Genomic DNA, 15,442 nt, shown 5'->3' with positions numbered 1-15,442 from the left:
GAAATATGCACGATTTGAGTCAATTTTACCCCACAAAAAAATGATTGCTGCGTTGGGTGGCAATTTTTTTAATCCTAGAAACAAATAAATCACGTGTTGGGAATGGAACGAGGGAGCCCAAAACCCTTTGCAAAGGGTACATTTTCACCAATGGGCCAAATGACAAACCATAATAAGTGGGCCGACACCACATCTCAACCCAAAACCTTAAGGCTGTAGGTTTATGGGTCTTTTTGCACTTATATAATCATCACTTGGTCTATGTCTAGCCTATGTGGAACTTACTTCACCACCACTCACTCACACTTGATTATTTCCAACATCACGAAAGAAAAAAAAACAAATTTATGTTATCAAAAAAAAAAAAACAAATTTGATATATGTGTTTGAAATCATAAAAAGATTGAAATTTGAATTTGTTTGAAAATTTATAAAAAATATATATTACTTTGATTTTGAAATTCTTAATATTTTAATTGTGAAAATTCATAATTTCATTTGAATATGTCTACATTTGAATGCGATTTATTATATATTCCTTACGAATTTAATTGACACTTTGAGCTTTATTAGTTTAGCCATTTTGTTTGATCCAAATATGAGTAATATTGATTTTTTTATTAGACTATATAGTATTTCCAAGTCTGGGAAACTAATTTTATGGTACCTGTTTGGTGGACAGGATAAGGAAGATATGATAGGTTATGTTATCATATCATGTCCTTATCCATTGTTTGGTGAACCAACAAGATATGATAAACTTATCCTATTGGCTCATTTTATCTTTTCTGCAATAGAATAAGCTATCATAGGGGGGCTTAGGTAAAGAATGGACAGGAAATACAAGATAGCAAATGTCACATCCTCTCATTCCAAATATAGTCATATGCTCTTCCACTACAAACTAATGCCGAAGCAGTAACCAACTGGCTAAACAAAAATAAAGACTGAACACAAGAATTGCGAGAAAAAAATTATTTCTCTTTTCTTAATCTTATTCAACCAAAAACGTGATAACAATAGGGTTCTCTAAGCCTTCTATAGACAAAACAAAATAACAAAATGGTAAATAACTAACAATTATTTGTACTAAAAAAACATTGTACTAAAAAAAAACTAACAATTATTGAAATAATCCTAACTATGGAAAAGCCCAATCCAAGTTAGTCAGCTCGGGTGCATCACAAATATTACTGGGCATGTGAGGGTCATCTCTTGCCACCAATTAGCCGCCACCGCAGCCACTAGCTGCGGCTACCGGCCATTAGCCATCTCTACCACCCACTACCTCCACAAGCCATCACCATGGTCACCGGCTACAACCACCCCTAACCACCAGGCACCAACCACCCACCACCACTGATAAGCCCTCACAATTGCCCCCATTCACCACCACCCTTAACCACCAAGCACCAATCGTCACCGCCACCACTACCACCGTCTACCGCCATTAATTAGTCACCACAATTGTCACCGATTATTACTGGTGCTATCACAACCACCCATTGCCACCTGCCCCGCAACTAATATCACCACCAATTCAATCGGTCACTCATTGCACCAGCTGCCGCTGCCACTATCCACCGCTGTCACCATCAATATTAACAATCAATTTAATTTTTTTTAAAAAAATTAATTGGTGAGGATATAATTTTTAATATTTTAATTTTTTTAAGGTTATTTATGTATTTTAATATATTTTAATTAAAATTATGATTTTTAAAGTTTTTTAATAATTTAAAATAAGAAATAATGTGTAAATAAGTAAAAAAATAATTTTAAAAAATCATATGAAATTCTATTAAAGAGATATTTTTGTCTATTTACATATATCATGACATTAATTATATGATTCGCCTCAAACACTGAATATAATAACATTATCCTATCAGGCTAATTTTATGCAAATCAAACACAGGATATGATATAAGCTTATCATGCTCATATCCTATCTTGTCCAAGCCCTACAAATACAATCTTGACTACAACCTATGGGCCTTAGAAATTTACTGCAATTTAATGATTTTCTAAGCAAAGTCGAAGAAAGCCTTATAATTGCTAGTAAAACGAGAATCAATAGTATTGGTTTTGGTCATGCTATGTTTACACCCCTTGAAGTTTAGCCCAAAATCAACAGTACTAGCAAAGACTTCTTTCTTATTCATTTTATATTTTTTATCCTCCAAATTGTTAAGTTATGAATCACAATTGAAAACAGTTTTTTCCACTAGTGACACATTATTATCACGCCACAATATATCTCCATTTGCCCATCAACCAAAACATTCCATTACCAACATTTTGATGCAGTATATCTCAATTTTCTATCAAGACAAATATTGTGTATTGGAGATGTGATTCCTCTCCATAATTAAGTGCTTTCCTCTATCCCATTCAAAAAACGTTTGATTAATTATTGACCAACTATTCTGAACCAACCATGAGAAGTAAGTGTGAGTGTGTCATCTCTTAGGGGCTATAGTTGCTCAACTTTTTCATAAGCATATTGCAACAATAATCCTCCTCATGCTATGTCGGTCTTCCCATCCTTTATATTAACATATAGCTTAGCTATCTACGCAGAGAGAATACAAACAATCACCAAACTAAGAAACTGACACAATAGCCATGGCAACAACCTTGATAATAACGAAATCATGGCTTGTATTCTCCGTAACGTTGCTCTTCCTTATTCTCCTCGCCTTAAGTACACATAACCGAAACCACATAACTCTCCTTTTGCCTATTACCAACATCTTACCAACACCAAACCATCTCAAAACTCTTGAGACCGCAACGGCTCCTCCTTCCGTGGAAAAACATACTCTACCGTTGAATAACACTGTCGCTAGCAACATCAAAGTAAGTCTTCTTTTTTTCATTGAATGAAAATTTTGGTTTATATATTATAGATTCAAATATGTATATGTATATTTGTTTTATTATTATACTGATTCTGAATTATGTTTCATTGAGTTAATTTCCTCTGTTTAATTACATTTACGAATTGTGTTTCTATATATATATAGCAGAAAAAGAGGAATAGCAGTTTACTGAGAATTGAAGAAGACTTGGCTGATGCAAGGGGTGTTATTCGCAGAGCAATACGAAGTCGAAACTTCACATCATATAAGGAAGAGATTTTTGTCCCCAGAGGATGCGTTTACAGAAACGCTTATGCTTTTCATCAGTTAAGTAACTACTGCTATATATATGATATCCTTTTCCAATTATATGGTATGGTTACTTTTTACCTATTTCATGTTTTCTCATGCGCCTTATATTTAGTTACCCGATTACGTACCAGAGATTCGGATGTCTTCTAATGTTCTGTTGTGTTAATATGGATTCCAGAGACTTATGTTGTATAAATGAGTTGTGAATAAGAAGTTTAAAAAGTGTGTCTTTTTGTTTTGACACGTTTGCGTCTTTTCACTTGTGAACAATGTCATGTCTCCTTGTTTTTCAATAGTCACAACTATTTGGCTTGTGACCGTTCATTGTGTTTGTCAATGCTGTTTCTTCTAATAGTGACACCCTCGGAAAAGAGGTAACTCGTTCTATTCTCGGAAGCATTTATCCATTAACCTTAGGCACAATAGATATTTACTAACCTTAGGCACCACAGAGGGGACAGAAGTGCTTTGAGATACATTATCTAATCCTGGCTTGGGTTTAATACTAGTTTCCTCTGATTGCATTCTATTTTATGTGTGATTGCGTTTTCACTGTTTTTTCATAACACAGATTTTTTACATTACCACAACTAACAACTTATACCTCTAAAAATTAACATGGTTTACCGATAACTTAATTATTGGTTACCAATGTTTATTGTATGGTTAATACATCAACAACATATTTTTTTCTTAACCATTTGAGGTTGAGTCCTTGAGCAATGATAAAGTTGTTTCTTATGATCGTTTTAAGTATAGAAACAGTCATGTAATAGTAAAGTTGTGTATAATCAAATATTATTCCTATAATAAAGGATAAACATTTAAATATAAAATAAATGTTAATAGCTAATAATTAAATTATTGATAATCAAATGCAATAGGTTTTTAGGTACAGGTATTATGTTACATATTTAGAGACTATGTATTAGCAAATATTAGGTGTAGATGTCACATTGTTATAAACAGTGATGTTATACCTACCCCAAAAATCTTACACCAAGGTTACCTTTAGTTATCGTTGAGTTGATTGTAGTTAGCAATTTTTATCTTAATCAGCAAATAACATTTCTTTAAACAATAAATGATATGCAATAAATATAAGATAAACGTTGGTAACCAGTATTTCATTTATGATAACCAAGTGTAACTTAACTGTAGGTTTTTAAGTGTAGATAGCACGTTATTGTAAATTTAACAACCATGTCTTGGCGCAATTAAAAACTGAATCAAATATTTTTAAATACCTTTGATTAAAAACTGTGATTTGACTTTTCTTCTGGCTGCAGTATGTATGTGACGATATTGGAGGTATTCAAGTGGATACATTTTCTTCTCTAAAAAAAAGGACATTTTCTTCTCTAAAAAAAAGGACATTTTCTTCTTATTTAATTTATATCTTTTAAATATTTTTCATCAATTTTTTTTTTGGACAGGTTGGTGCATTGATGCACCAAAAGAACGCTAGAACGTGACATATTTGCCAAATATATATATATATATATATATATATATATATATATATATAGGTCAGGATCATTTTACACCAGTGTAAGTTACACTCTCAATCTTGTCCGTTGATTCCACTTATATCTAAGGGATCTAATTTTTTAGTAATGTGAACCATTAGATACAAGTGGATCAATGGTCAAGATTGAGTATAAGACTTCTAACTCTTACACCGGTGTAAGAATATCCTGCCCCTATATATATATATTTTGGGTATCCAAATTCATATATGTTTTTCCATGGTATGAGAGTTTATTTTGTTTCCAAATTTTTTTTCTATTTTATAAATTTATTTTGATAATGTTTTTCTCATGTAGATTTTTTTTTTATCAATAAGACTACTTATTAAGGAATCAAACAATTTTATTTTATTTTATAATAAAAAGTGATTGTTTAAAAAATAATATTTGAAATACGTTATATTTATAAATGTTTACAAACTGCACCACTAGGGTTAGCCTAGTGGTGTGGGATGTGTGTGGTAGGAGTGTGTGTAGTGTAGGGTATTGTGTTCAATTCCTTGTAACCTCCAAAAAAAAAAAAATGTTTACAAACTATACTATGTAAATAGTACATGCTTAAGTAATGTACTATCCATAATATATAATGTAATTTATAAAAATTCATAAATAAAAAATTTACAAATATAATCATGCTCGTAATATTTAATACTGAATTAGAATACAGCTTAAAAATAAAATTAAAATATTGAGTGAGAATACATGTTTTCGTATGAATTGATTACTTCAATCACGCAGATTTAGTTGATAATGACTCGATGTTAACCTTTTTCGCCTTGTGGCTTTCCGTGCAGAGTGGTTTACCTTTTCTCTCGCTATCTAGATCTCATACATAAATAAATAAATAAAATCTTAATTCTGAAATTTCTTTATTAGAAGTCTTAGTCCTAAAATTTCGTTATCTAATAAACCCTTGAAAATGCAAGCTGCTAGTTTTCACTCTACACGCTTTCAAATCTCTCTTTTGAACACAAAAGGTAATAGTAGTGCTTGTAAGCGAGTGTTTTTTTTTCGTTTTATTTATGGGTCATAACTCATAACTATTCCCCACTGTTTTGATTTGTTTTTGTCAAACCCATAAACTTGATAGAACATTCTGAAATTGTGCAGAAGTCACATAGAGATGCTGAAGAGATTCAAAGTGTGGACATACAAAGAAGGTGAACCACCGTTAGTCCATGATGGGCCCATGAATTCAATTTATGGAATTGAGGGACATTTCATGGCTGAAATCGATAACGGAGTGAGTCCATTTTCGGCCCGGCATCCAGACGAGGCCCATGTCTTAATGCTACCCATAAGCGTGACCAACATCGTGAAGTTCCTATACCATCCTCTCACCACCTACTCTCGGGATCAACTGTTGCGGATCACCATTGATTATGCCAGCATCATAGCCCGCAGGTACCCATACTGGAATAGAAGCCAAGGAGCTGATCATTTCCTAGCCTCTTGTCATGACTGGGTAACAATTGCCATCATATATAGACCTCACATATTCTTGTATATAAGAACAGGGAAAAGTATTTCTCTAGTCAGCGGAGATAGAGTTATCAAAACGACGTCGTTTTGGTTATAAGATTAAAAAATTATAATGATAAAGACTAATATAATCCTGTAATATATTATAATTACAAAAACACCTTGCTTCCCGTCCCAAAATGACGTCGTTTTCAGCTTTTATCCATAAGAATAATGCATCCTTCCCTAATAATTATTGATTATTAGTGATAAGAAGTTTATTTTTCTTAACAGGAGATTTTGAATTTAAGCTCTTAGAATGGAAAAAATAATTTTGAAAGAGTCGCCTTTGCAATGAATATAACTATACTTTCGAATCCGATCATTCGGATAATCAATGAACGCTGAAAAAAGAAGAAGAGAATAATATATGTTTGTGATCTAATTATAGATATGTTGAATTAGAATTTTGATTCCAATGATGCAATTTGTCTACACCACTTATAGTCTCACTTTTTCTTAGTGGATTTTATTCAATTTTTTTGTGTTGCACGAGAAAAAATTATTTTTCGTTAAAGAAAACAATCTCTGTAGCATTGAAACTTATTGCTTATATTGTAGTTCACTATCTCTTGCATGTTGTTGATTTGCTATATAGTTCCCTAATTCATGGCTTGCAGTATACGTTTGTGACTTGTGAATAGCAACTATATGTTGCATGGATGTTATTAATTGCTCTAATAATTAATTTTAATGATACAAAATGTGGGTGTGTATGTGTATGTGTTTAATTTGTTGCAGGCACCAGATATCTCAAGAGAGGAATCAGGCAAAGAGATTTTCAAGAATTTAATAAGAGTGTTATGCAATGCCAACACATCCGAAGGGTTTGATCCTGAAAGAGACGTCTCAATACCTGAAATGAACTTGCAAGGTTACAAGTTGAGCTCACCAGTTCCTGGCCAAGAACCCCATCATCGTTCTATACTTGCTTTCTTCGCTGGAGGGGCACATGGCAGAATAAGGAAGATATTGTTAGAGCACTGGAAGAACAAAGATGAAGAAGTTCAAGTTCATGAGTATCTTCCCAAAGGCCTTGACTATCACGGCCTCATGGGACAAAGCAAGTTTTGCTTGTGCCCAAGTGGCTACGAAGTGGCAAGTCCTAGATTGGTGGAGTCTATCAACTCAGGTTGTGTCCCTGTGATTGTTTCTGATTACTATCAACTTCCCTTCAGTGATGTTCTTGATTGGACCAAATTTTCTTTGCATGTTCCATCAGAGAGGATAGCTGAGATCAAGACAATACTGAAAAGTGTTCCACATGCCAAATACTTGAAATTGCGTGAGAGAGTAATCAAAGTTCAAAGACATTTTGTGCTGAATCGACCGGCTAAACCGTTTGATGTGTTTCATATGATTCTTCATTCGATATGGCTTAGAAGGCTCAATATAAGGCTACCCCTTTGATATTCAATAATTTGATCACATAACAATACATGTTCAGAGTTAATGAAATGCACATTGTAAAATAGATATATATTGGCACTCAGAGCGAACCGAACTAATCATTGAGATTATTTTATGGGATATATGATATTACGAATACTTTTTCTCATATTTACTTTTCTTACTCTTCTCCAACATGGTAAATTACAATCTCTAGAGGAGAGGGAAAGTGTGAAAGATGATTGAAATTGTAACTTAATGATATTGGATATAAATAAGTAAAGTAGACATAAAAAAAATACGTGTAATATTATATTTTTATGGGAGAGGTTATATTTACTATTGAAATTTTTTACAACCCTTACTGCTAAATTGATCATTGTTGATTTTCGTCAATCTAATGATTGTAATTTATTAAAAATTAATAATTAATTAATAAGTGTAACCCAATAAATTATAATCGTTAGATTGTCAAGAATCAACGGTAATTAATTTAATAATAAAAATTGTAAAACTTTTTAATAATAAGTATAATTGCCCCCATATTTTATTTTAAGGAAAAATATTTGTACTTTTAAATGACACAACTTGTATCATTTCATTCTCATAAAGAGGCAGGACCCACATCTTTATTTTTTTTGTCCACTCTCTCTCCTCCTTTATCTATCTCTTTCTCTCACTTAAAATGACATAATTTTACATCCTTTAAAATGATACACGTTTTTTCCTTTATTTTATAAGAAAATGTGTGTGATTTTAAAGGATGTAAGTTGTGTCATTTTAAGTGAGAGAAATAGATAGATCATAGGAGAAAGAGTGGACAAAAAATAAATAAAGATATAATTCATATCTCTTTGTGAGAGTGAAATGACATAAATTATGTTATTTAAAAGGACAAATATTTTTCTCTTATTTTATTATATAACTTGTTTGGTTAGTTTTTAATTTTCCTCCGAATTCAACTTTATTTATATATAAGAATTACGATTTGGTCATGTTACAAGAAACTGGATCTGCTTCCCGTTGAACCCATGGAAATGTGTGATTGTTTTATTTTATTTTATTCTTCTTTTAAAAAATCGGTGGACTCCACTTTTGACGTTTTTATGACATGATACAATTATTTTCTACACTACTATTCTTATAAATCCATAGCGTGTTAATCTTTGGCGTTACTAACTAATTTCATATGTGTAAAGTTGGTTGGCCACCATTAGCGGTGAAATTGGGTCAGGCTGGTCTATAGGGGTCTGCGGCTCGGTCTATGTCAGGTCAGATCTGACCTAGTATATTTCGTAAAATAGGTCGAGTTTGGACTTTGAAAAAGCTTGTTTAATAAAAAGGTCATAGGCTCACTTTTACAAGGCCTGACCTATAAGTCTACCGGTCAACCTATATTGTACTATTTATTTTAAATAAAATAAAATAGAATAAGTATGCCTTGAAAAAAAACAAAAGATATAAATTTAATCAATTGCAATTATTTATAACTTCATTATATTCGATTATATTTTAATAGAAATTTGACTTTATTTTTTATGTAGGAGGAACCAACATCTCAACATGTTAGATTGTGTATATGAATATGTTAGAAGGTTTTCGGAAGATGTTATACTTACTACAAGCACCATGATGTGTTTGTTAGATTCATGTAGTTATTTTAATTTACATAGTATGAATTTGTTTGTTGGATCTGATGAAATATATGTTATTTAGTTTTAGCATTTTGCTTTTGAAGTGATTTAAATGCAGATTATATAAGTTTTGTTGTGATTAATGATTCTGTTTGGACGTTGAAATTATGATTTTTGGTTTATCAGAATTTGAGTATTTTGTAAAGTTGATTCATGATTCTGCTTGAAAGTTAAAAATTATCAGGCTAACGGGCTAGGCCAGACCATTTGTTTTTTTATAAACGGGTCAAGCCAAGTTAACAGTTAGACTCATACCAGACTTGAGCCAGGTCAAATTAAAATTTTTTGACATAGACTTAAATTTTTCGGACAAAACTTGGTCCAGCCCAGTCCATTTTCACCCGTAGCCACCGTTATAGCTCCAACATCGGGGCATTGCGCACTAACTCAACGAGTCAACGGGCCTTAATTTGCTCACTTATGGTCAAAGTCATTAGGATTTAAGCAATAGGGAGGGAGTGTACTAATAATTAATAAGGGGCTTCAGTAGTTTACATGAGATTATAAATTCGATTTGTATGGGTTCCTTTTTTGCATTTGGTTGTTTCTGACGCGGTTCTTTGATGTTTTCTAATGAAATCTATTTTTTTCCTCATTAAAACCAAACCAAACTCACATGTGTTTATACAAAAAAAAAAAAAAATACCCCTCAAAACATAATATATATATATTTTTTAAAACGTATAAACTTCAAACAAGACTAGTCATTGTCTTTGAGTGGAGAAAGTAAATTGAGATTCCAATATATAAAGGGTGAAAGAGTGTTTTCTCACATCACACTGGGTCCTATATATTAAGTGTTATATTATTATTATTATTATTATTATTATTATTATTATTATTATTATTAAATAGAGGTTTAAACTTTAAAGCATGGAGTGGAATATATGTGACACGGTAAAGTTGAAACAAACTGACCTCAACCGAGATTTTAAACTTATTAGAGATTAAACACTATTCTGAGATTTGGTTGCAATTGAGCTAAGCAAATCATTATTCTATTTAGTTTTAATTCATTCTTAATTTTTTATTATTAATTGTGACTAACATATTTATTAATGCAATAGATAATGTTTATGAGAATTGGTTAGTGGTAAAAAAATTAAGTAGTTTGTACGGGGTCATAAGTTCAAATTCAGTGTCATCATTGTATAAAAAAAACAATTCTTGAATTGTGTTAGTTAGATTAGATTAATTTTCATATTTAATTGTGAAAACTGATCTAATTAAATCAATATTATGATTCGGTTTTATGTGTATATGTTGCTTAAGAAATTATTATGTTAATCACATTTAACTACAAAATTATAGTTTAGATATTGCATATGTAAATATTCATTATATAGAATTGACAATTAGTTCGATTCCATATGTTATATTGGAAAATGTAAAATGGTTTAACATTATGAGTTGGAGGAAGTGGAACATAATTTATTCAAAGCTTTTGAGGTGTCACTCTTATATTATTGTACCAGTCACTTAGAGGTTAGATTTTTGGTGGAGTTAAATATACCTTTATGACTATGAGATACTGCCAATGGTAAGTTGTAATTCTTTGAAAATCTAAGATAATGCCTATTAAAGCCACCTAAAGGAAGATGCAAATGAATGAGGAGCTTATCATTCTATTTAGTATGTTGATCTATTAATAGACCTGTTACAGTAAGTTGTTATGTTAGTAAGCCTACGATCAAGGGATATGAACAAACTAAATACAGATAGCTAAGAATACAAAACAGAAATTGATCTACAGAAACTGATCCTATCCTATACAGATTCTAATCTTATCCTATACAAAAAATCCAGCAATCGATTGAATGTATCCTAATACTCCCCCTCAAGTTGGAGCATGGAGGAATGAGATGCCCAACTTGGATAACAAGTAGTCGAACTGTTTTCTGCCAAGGGCTTTAGTGAAGATGTCAGCTGGTTGAGAAGAAGTGGAAATGTGTTCTGTTGCGATAGTTTTAGCCAGGACATGATCACGAACGAAGTGGCAATCGAGTTCGATGTGTTTCGTTCGCTCATGAAAAACTGGGTTGGAAGCAATGTGAATTGCGGATTGACTATCACAATATAACTGCATTGGCTTGGGACGAGGAATGCCAAGATCGTGTAGTAAAGCCTTCAACCATAGGAGCTCAGAGGTAGCTGCCGCCATTGATCGATACTCAGCTTCAGCAGAAGAGCGAGAAATAGTGTGCTGCTTTTTTGATTTCCATGAAATAGGAGAATTGCCCAAGGTAACGAAGTAACCAGTGATGGAGCGTCGAGTAACCGGACAACTTGCCCAGTCTGAATCACAGTATGTCCGAAGAAGAAGATCACTGGTAGAAGGAAGAAGAAGCCCTTGTCTAGGGTTACGTTTGATGTAACGCAAGACTTGCAGCACGGCATCATAGTGTTGTTGCAGAGGGTGTTGAAGAAACTGAGATAGCGTGTGGACTGTGTAACAAAGTTCAGGTCTGGAAATTGTGAGATAGACCAGGCGTCCAACAAGACGACGGTAACGTTTAGGATCTTCGTATGCAGGTCCCTCTGCAAGTGCCAATTTATGGTTCTGATCCATTGGAAAAGCAGCAGGCTTACACCCGAGTAAACCACATTCTTTCAAAATATCCAAGGCAAATTTTCGTTGGCTTAAAAATAATCCTGATGAACTATGAGCAAATTCAATGCCAAGAAAGTACTTGAGTTTGCCAAGATCTTTAATCTTGAAGCAACTTTGGAGATGTTGTTTGACTTGATCACAAATGGAAGTATTGTTACCAGCTAATATAATATCATCAACGTAAATGAGGACAGCAACAAATCCATCATCCTTATTGAATGTAAACAAAGTGTAGTCTGCCTTGGATTGATGAAAGCCGAAAGTGAGAAGAGAGGTTCTGAGTTTTGCAAACCAATTGCGTGGTGATTGCTTGAGGCCGTAAAGAGATCGTTGTAATTTGCAAGATGTACCAGGTGAGCCAGTAGAGAAACCAGGAGGGAACCGCATGTATACGTCCTCATCAAGGTCACCATGGAGAAAAGCATTTTGGACATCTAACTGATATATATTCCAGCCCTTCGCAACTGCAACAGATAAAAAGGAACGAACACTAACCATTTTAGCAACCGGAGCAAATGTTTCGTTGTAGTCTTCACCTTCAACTTGATTATTGCCAGGAATTACTAATCGTGCCTTGTATTTCTCAATGAAACCGTCTGAATGATATTTGATGCGAAAGATCCATTTGCAAGGAATTGCTTTCTTGCCATAAGGAAGAGGAGTTACCACCCATGTATGATTGTCTTCAAGTGCTTGGATCTCGAGTTGCATAGCCTTCTGCCATAATGGATCCTTGACAGCCTCTTTAAAGGAACTGGGTTCCTTGGTAGCACTAACAGCAGCTAAAAATTTCTTATGCTGCGAGGAAAATACATGATTAGAGACAAAGTTTTCTATAGGATAAAGCATACCTGAGGAACCATTGGAAGGAGTGTTGATTGAAGGGGGTGTAGTAACTTGGTTGCATTGGTAGTCTTGAAGATATGCAGGTGGACGCTGAGTTCTGCGTGGCCGTGGATTATCTTCATAAGGTAGTATCATAGGAAGAGGAGAAGGTTCAAATGAAGGTGGTGAAGAACTCCCCCTGCTTGTGGACTGTGGTGCAGGTGTAAGATCAGCAGCAGTGACAGGTGCTTCAAGGAAATGAGAATCATCGATGATCATAAGTTGGGATTGTGGTGTTGTTGAAACAGATTCCTTAGCATCGGAAGCAAGTGGAAAAACATCCTCAAAGAATTGGACATCACGAGAAACAAACGTGTAATGAGTCTCCAAATCATATACCTTCCATCCTTTTTTGTTAGATGGATATCCTATAAACAAACATTTTCTAGAACGTGCAGCAAACTTGTCCAATGGTTTGGGCAGCACCATTGCATAACATAAACAACTAAGGAGTTTTATATGATCGTAGGTTGGAGGTTGATTATAAAGAACCTCATTAGGACATTTACCCTTAAGAAGAGTGGTGGGGGTTCTATTAATTAAATGAGCAGATGTGAGAATGCATTCTCCCCAAAAGGAAATAGGAAGGTGACCGTCGAAACGTAAAACGCGTGCCACATTAAGGATGCGGCGATGACGACGCTCTACTTTGCCGTTTTGTTGCGGCGTGTATGCACAAGAGAGTTGATGATGGATGCCACGGTTGACAAAGAATGCATGAAGTTGGGAATAAAGAAACTCAGCCCCATTATCTGTTTGAACGTGTTTAACTGGGAAGGTGAATTGTGTTTGCACCATTGTGATAAAATTAATTAATGCAGAACATGCCTTATGTTTATCACGTAAAAGATGAACCCAAACAAATCTGCTAAAGTCATCAACGATTGTAAGGAAGTTTCGTGCTCCACAAGAAGAGACAGTACGATAGGGACCCCATAAATCACAATGTATTAAATCAAAAGGGTGCAAACTTGTCTTATTATTAATAGGAAAAGAAGAACGAGTTTGTTTCGCCCTACAACAGACATCACATTAAGTCATTTTATTCAAACTAGAAATGAAAGGAAGCAATCGTAAATAATGTCTTGATGGATGTCCCAAACATCGATGCCATAGATCAGACGAAGCAGCATGTTGAACTTTATTTGCAGATGCGATTTGATGCAGTACGTACACCCTTTCATGCTCAACACCCTTTCCAATCGTCTTCCTCGTCTGTTGGTCCTGTAGAAACAATGTGAATCAGTAAAGAGGGCAAAGCAAATGTTACATCGCAGCAACTGAGATATAGAGACTAGGTTGCACGTGAGTGAAGGCACAAAAAGAACATTAGTGAGAAGCAATAGAGGTGTGAGTTGCACATCCCCGCATTGAATTGACATTGTTCGAGTGCCATTTGGTAATCCCACGGAGCAAGGAGAAATATTACGAATATTAGTGAGGAAGGAGATAGTTCCTGTCATATGTTGTGACGCCCCGTTGTCCAAAAGCCAAGAAGTATTGGAAAAAGACATACCCGATAACTTGGCAGTTGTTGGCTTGGAAGAAACAGCAAGAGCCATTAAATTTTGAAGCATTTATGGAGTAAGATCATCAACGGACAGTGGTTTGGACGATCCACCAGAGTTAGAAGACACATCAGTGTGAGTAGCATTGGCAGACGCATGAACAGGTCGTCCACGTCCTCGTCCAGTAGCAGCTCGATCAGAATAGCCATGTCCATTAGCAGCACGATCAGGGTAGCCATGGAGTTTGTAGCAGCGAGAGACGTCATGACCAGACCGTCCACAGTGAGTGCATGTGATGTGTGGCTTAGTAGAATCAGAGGCGGAATTGGTGAAGGCATACCCAAGAGCATCAGCTGGGGTATCAGCCACACACACCATCGCTTTGTGAGATTCTTCTTGAATAACCATGGCAAAAACCCGATTGATAGTGGGAAGAGGATTGGTGTTGAGAATCTGTGTAATCAGAGTCCCATAGACATGATGATCAAGACCAATAAGGAATTGGTAGACTATGTCTTTTTCAATTTCAGCGTTGACAGAGCGAGTGTAGGCACACGTATCACCAGAGGCACATGAATTAAAAGTGCGACTAGACTCGAGTTCGTCCCATATGGAACACAACTTTGTATAATAATCAGTAATAGACGTACCATGTTGTTTCATGGTCGCAAGAGAGGATTTGAGTTGAAAAATACGTGGAACGTTTGCTACAGCAAATCGTTCCTTGAGATCATCCCACAAACCCTTCGCAGTTTCGAAACATTTAATGAAAGGCTGCATTTGAGGGTCTAGGGTGTTATGGATCCAGTTATTTATCATAGAATTGCACAAGGACCAGGCATGTGCTTCATCAGAATCTTTATCAGTAGGTTGCTTGATGTTGTCATTGACGAAGCCAAGCTTGTTTTTCGCCTTCAAGGCATTACTCATAAGTTTGGACCAATTTTCGTAATTTGATTGGCCACGTAATAAGACAGTAGTGAGGATGACTCCAGGGTGATCAGAGGCATGAAGAAAAAATGGAGATTTGGGGTATGTGATTTTAAGAGGGGTGGAAGTCATGGTGAGGTTTGAAAAAAAAATCTGACGTAAGGATCGTCAGGCTCTTGATACCATAAAGGAAGATGCA

The 15,442-nt window shown here is 34.6% G+C and overlaps 2 protein-coding genes across 2 annotated transcripts; one reads left to right on the top strand and one right to left on the bottom strand.

The window, feature by feature from the left end:
- The first annotated feature begins 5,804 nt into the window (after positions 1-5,804).
- On the top strand, positions 5,805-7,636 carry LOC133295960 (probable glycosyltransferase At5g20260). The gene is made up of 2 exons (XM_061494900.1): positions 5,805-6,170; positions 6,968-7,636. The coding sequence occupies exons 1-2, from the start codon at positions 5,829-5,831 to the stop codon at positions 7,634-7,636; spliced, it is 1,011 nt and encodes a 336-aa protein (XP_061350884.1). The 5' UTR covers positions 5,805-5,828.
- A 6,746-nt stretch (positions 7,637-14,382) lies between these two features.
- LOC133295831 (uncharacterized) lies at positions 14,383-15,375 on the bottom strand. The gene has a single exon (XM_061494691.1). It carries the CDS (start codon positions 15,373-15,375, stop codon positions 14,383-14,385), a length of 993 nt encoding a protein of 330 aa, XP_061350675.1.
- Positions 15,376-15,442: the final 67 nt, after the last annotated feature.

This window comes from Gastrolobium bilobum, unplaced genomic scaffold (assembly GCF_033153095.1).
Source record: "Gastrolobium bilobum isolate Gb01-03AN ecotype WA unplaced genomic scaffold, APGP_CSIRO_Gbil_v1 utg2195, whole genome shotgun sequence".
Taxonomy (NCBI): domain Eukaryota; kingdom Viridiplantae; phylum Streptophyta; class Magnoliopsida; order Fabales; family Fabaceae; genus Gastrolobium; species Gastrolobium bilobum.
The sequence above is the reverse complement of the archived record's forward strand: the minus strand, read 5'-3'. Positions and strand labels throughout refer to the sequence as shown.

Bases quoted from the DNA above. Each gene is read 5' to 3' on its own strand.
- LOC133295960 (XM_061494900.1), top strand. From the start codon at position 5,829: ATGCTGAAGAGATTCAAAGTGTGGACATACAAAGAAGGTGAACCACCG. The intron at 6,171-6,967 runs GTAACAATTGCC...AATTTGTTGCAG, and splicing joins TAGCCTCTTGTCATGACTGG to GCACCAGATATCTCAAGAGA.
- LOC133295831 (XM_061494691.1), bottom strand. From the start codon at position 15,375: ATGACTTCCACCCCTCTTAAAATCACATACCCCAAATCTCCATTTTTT.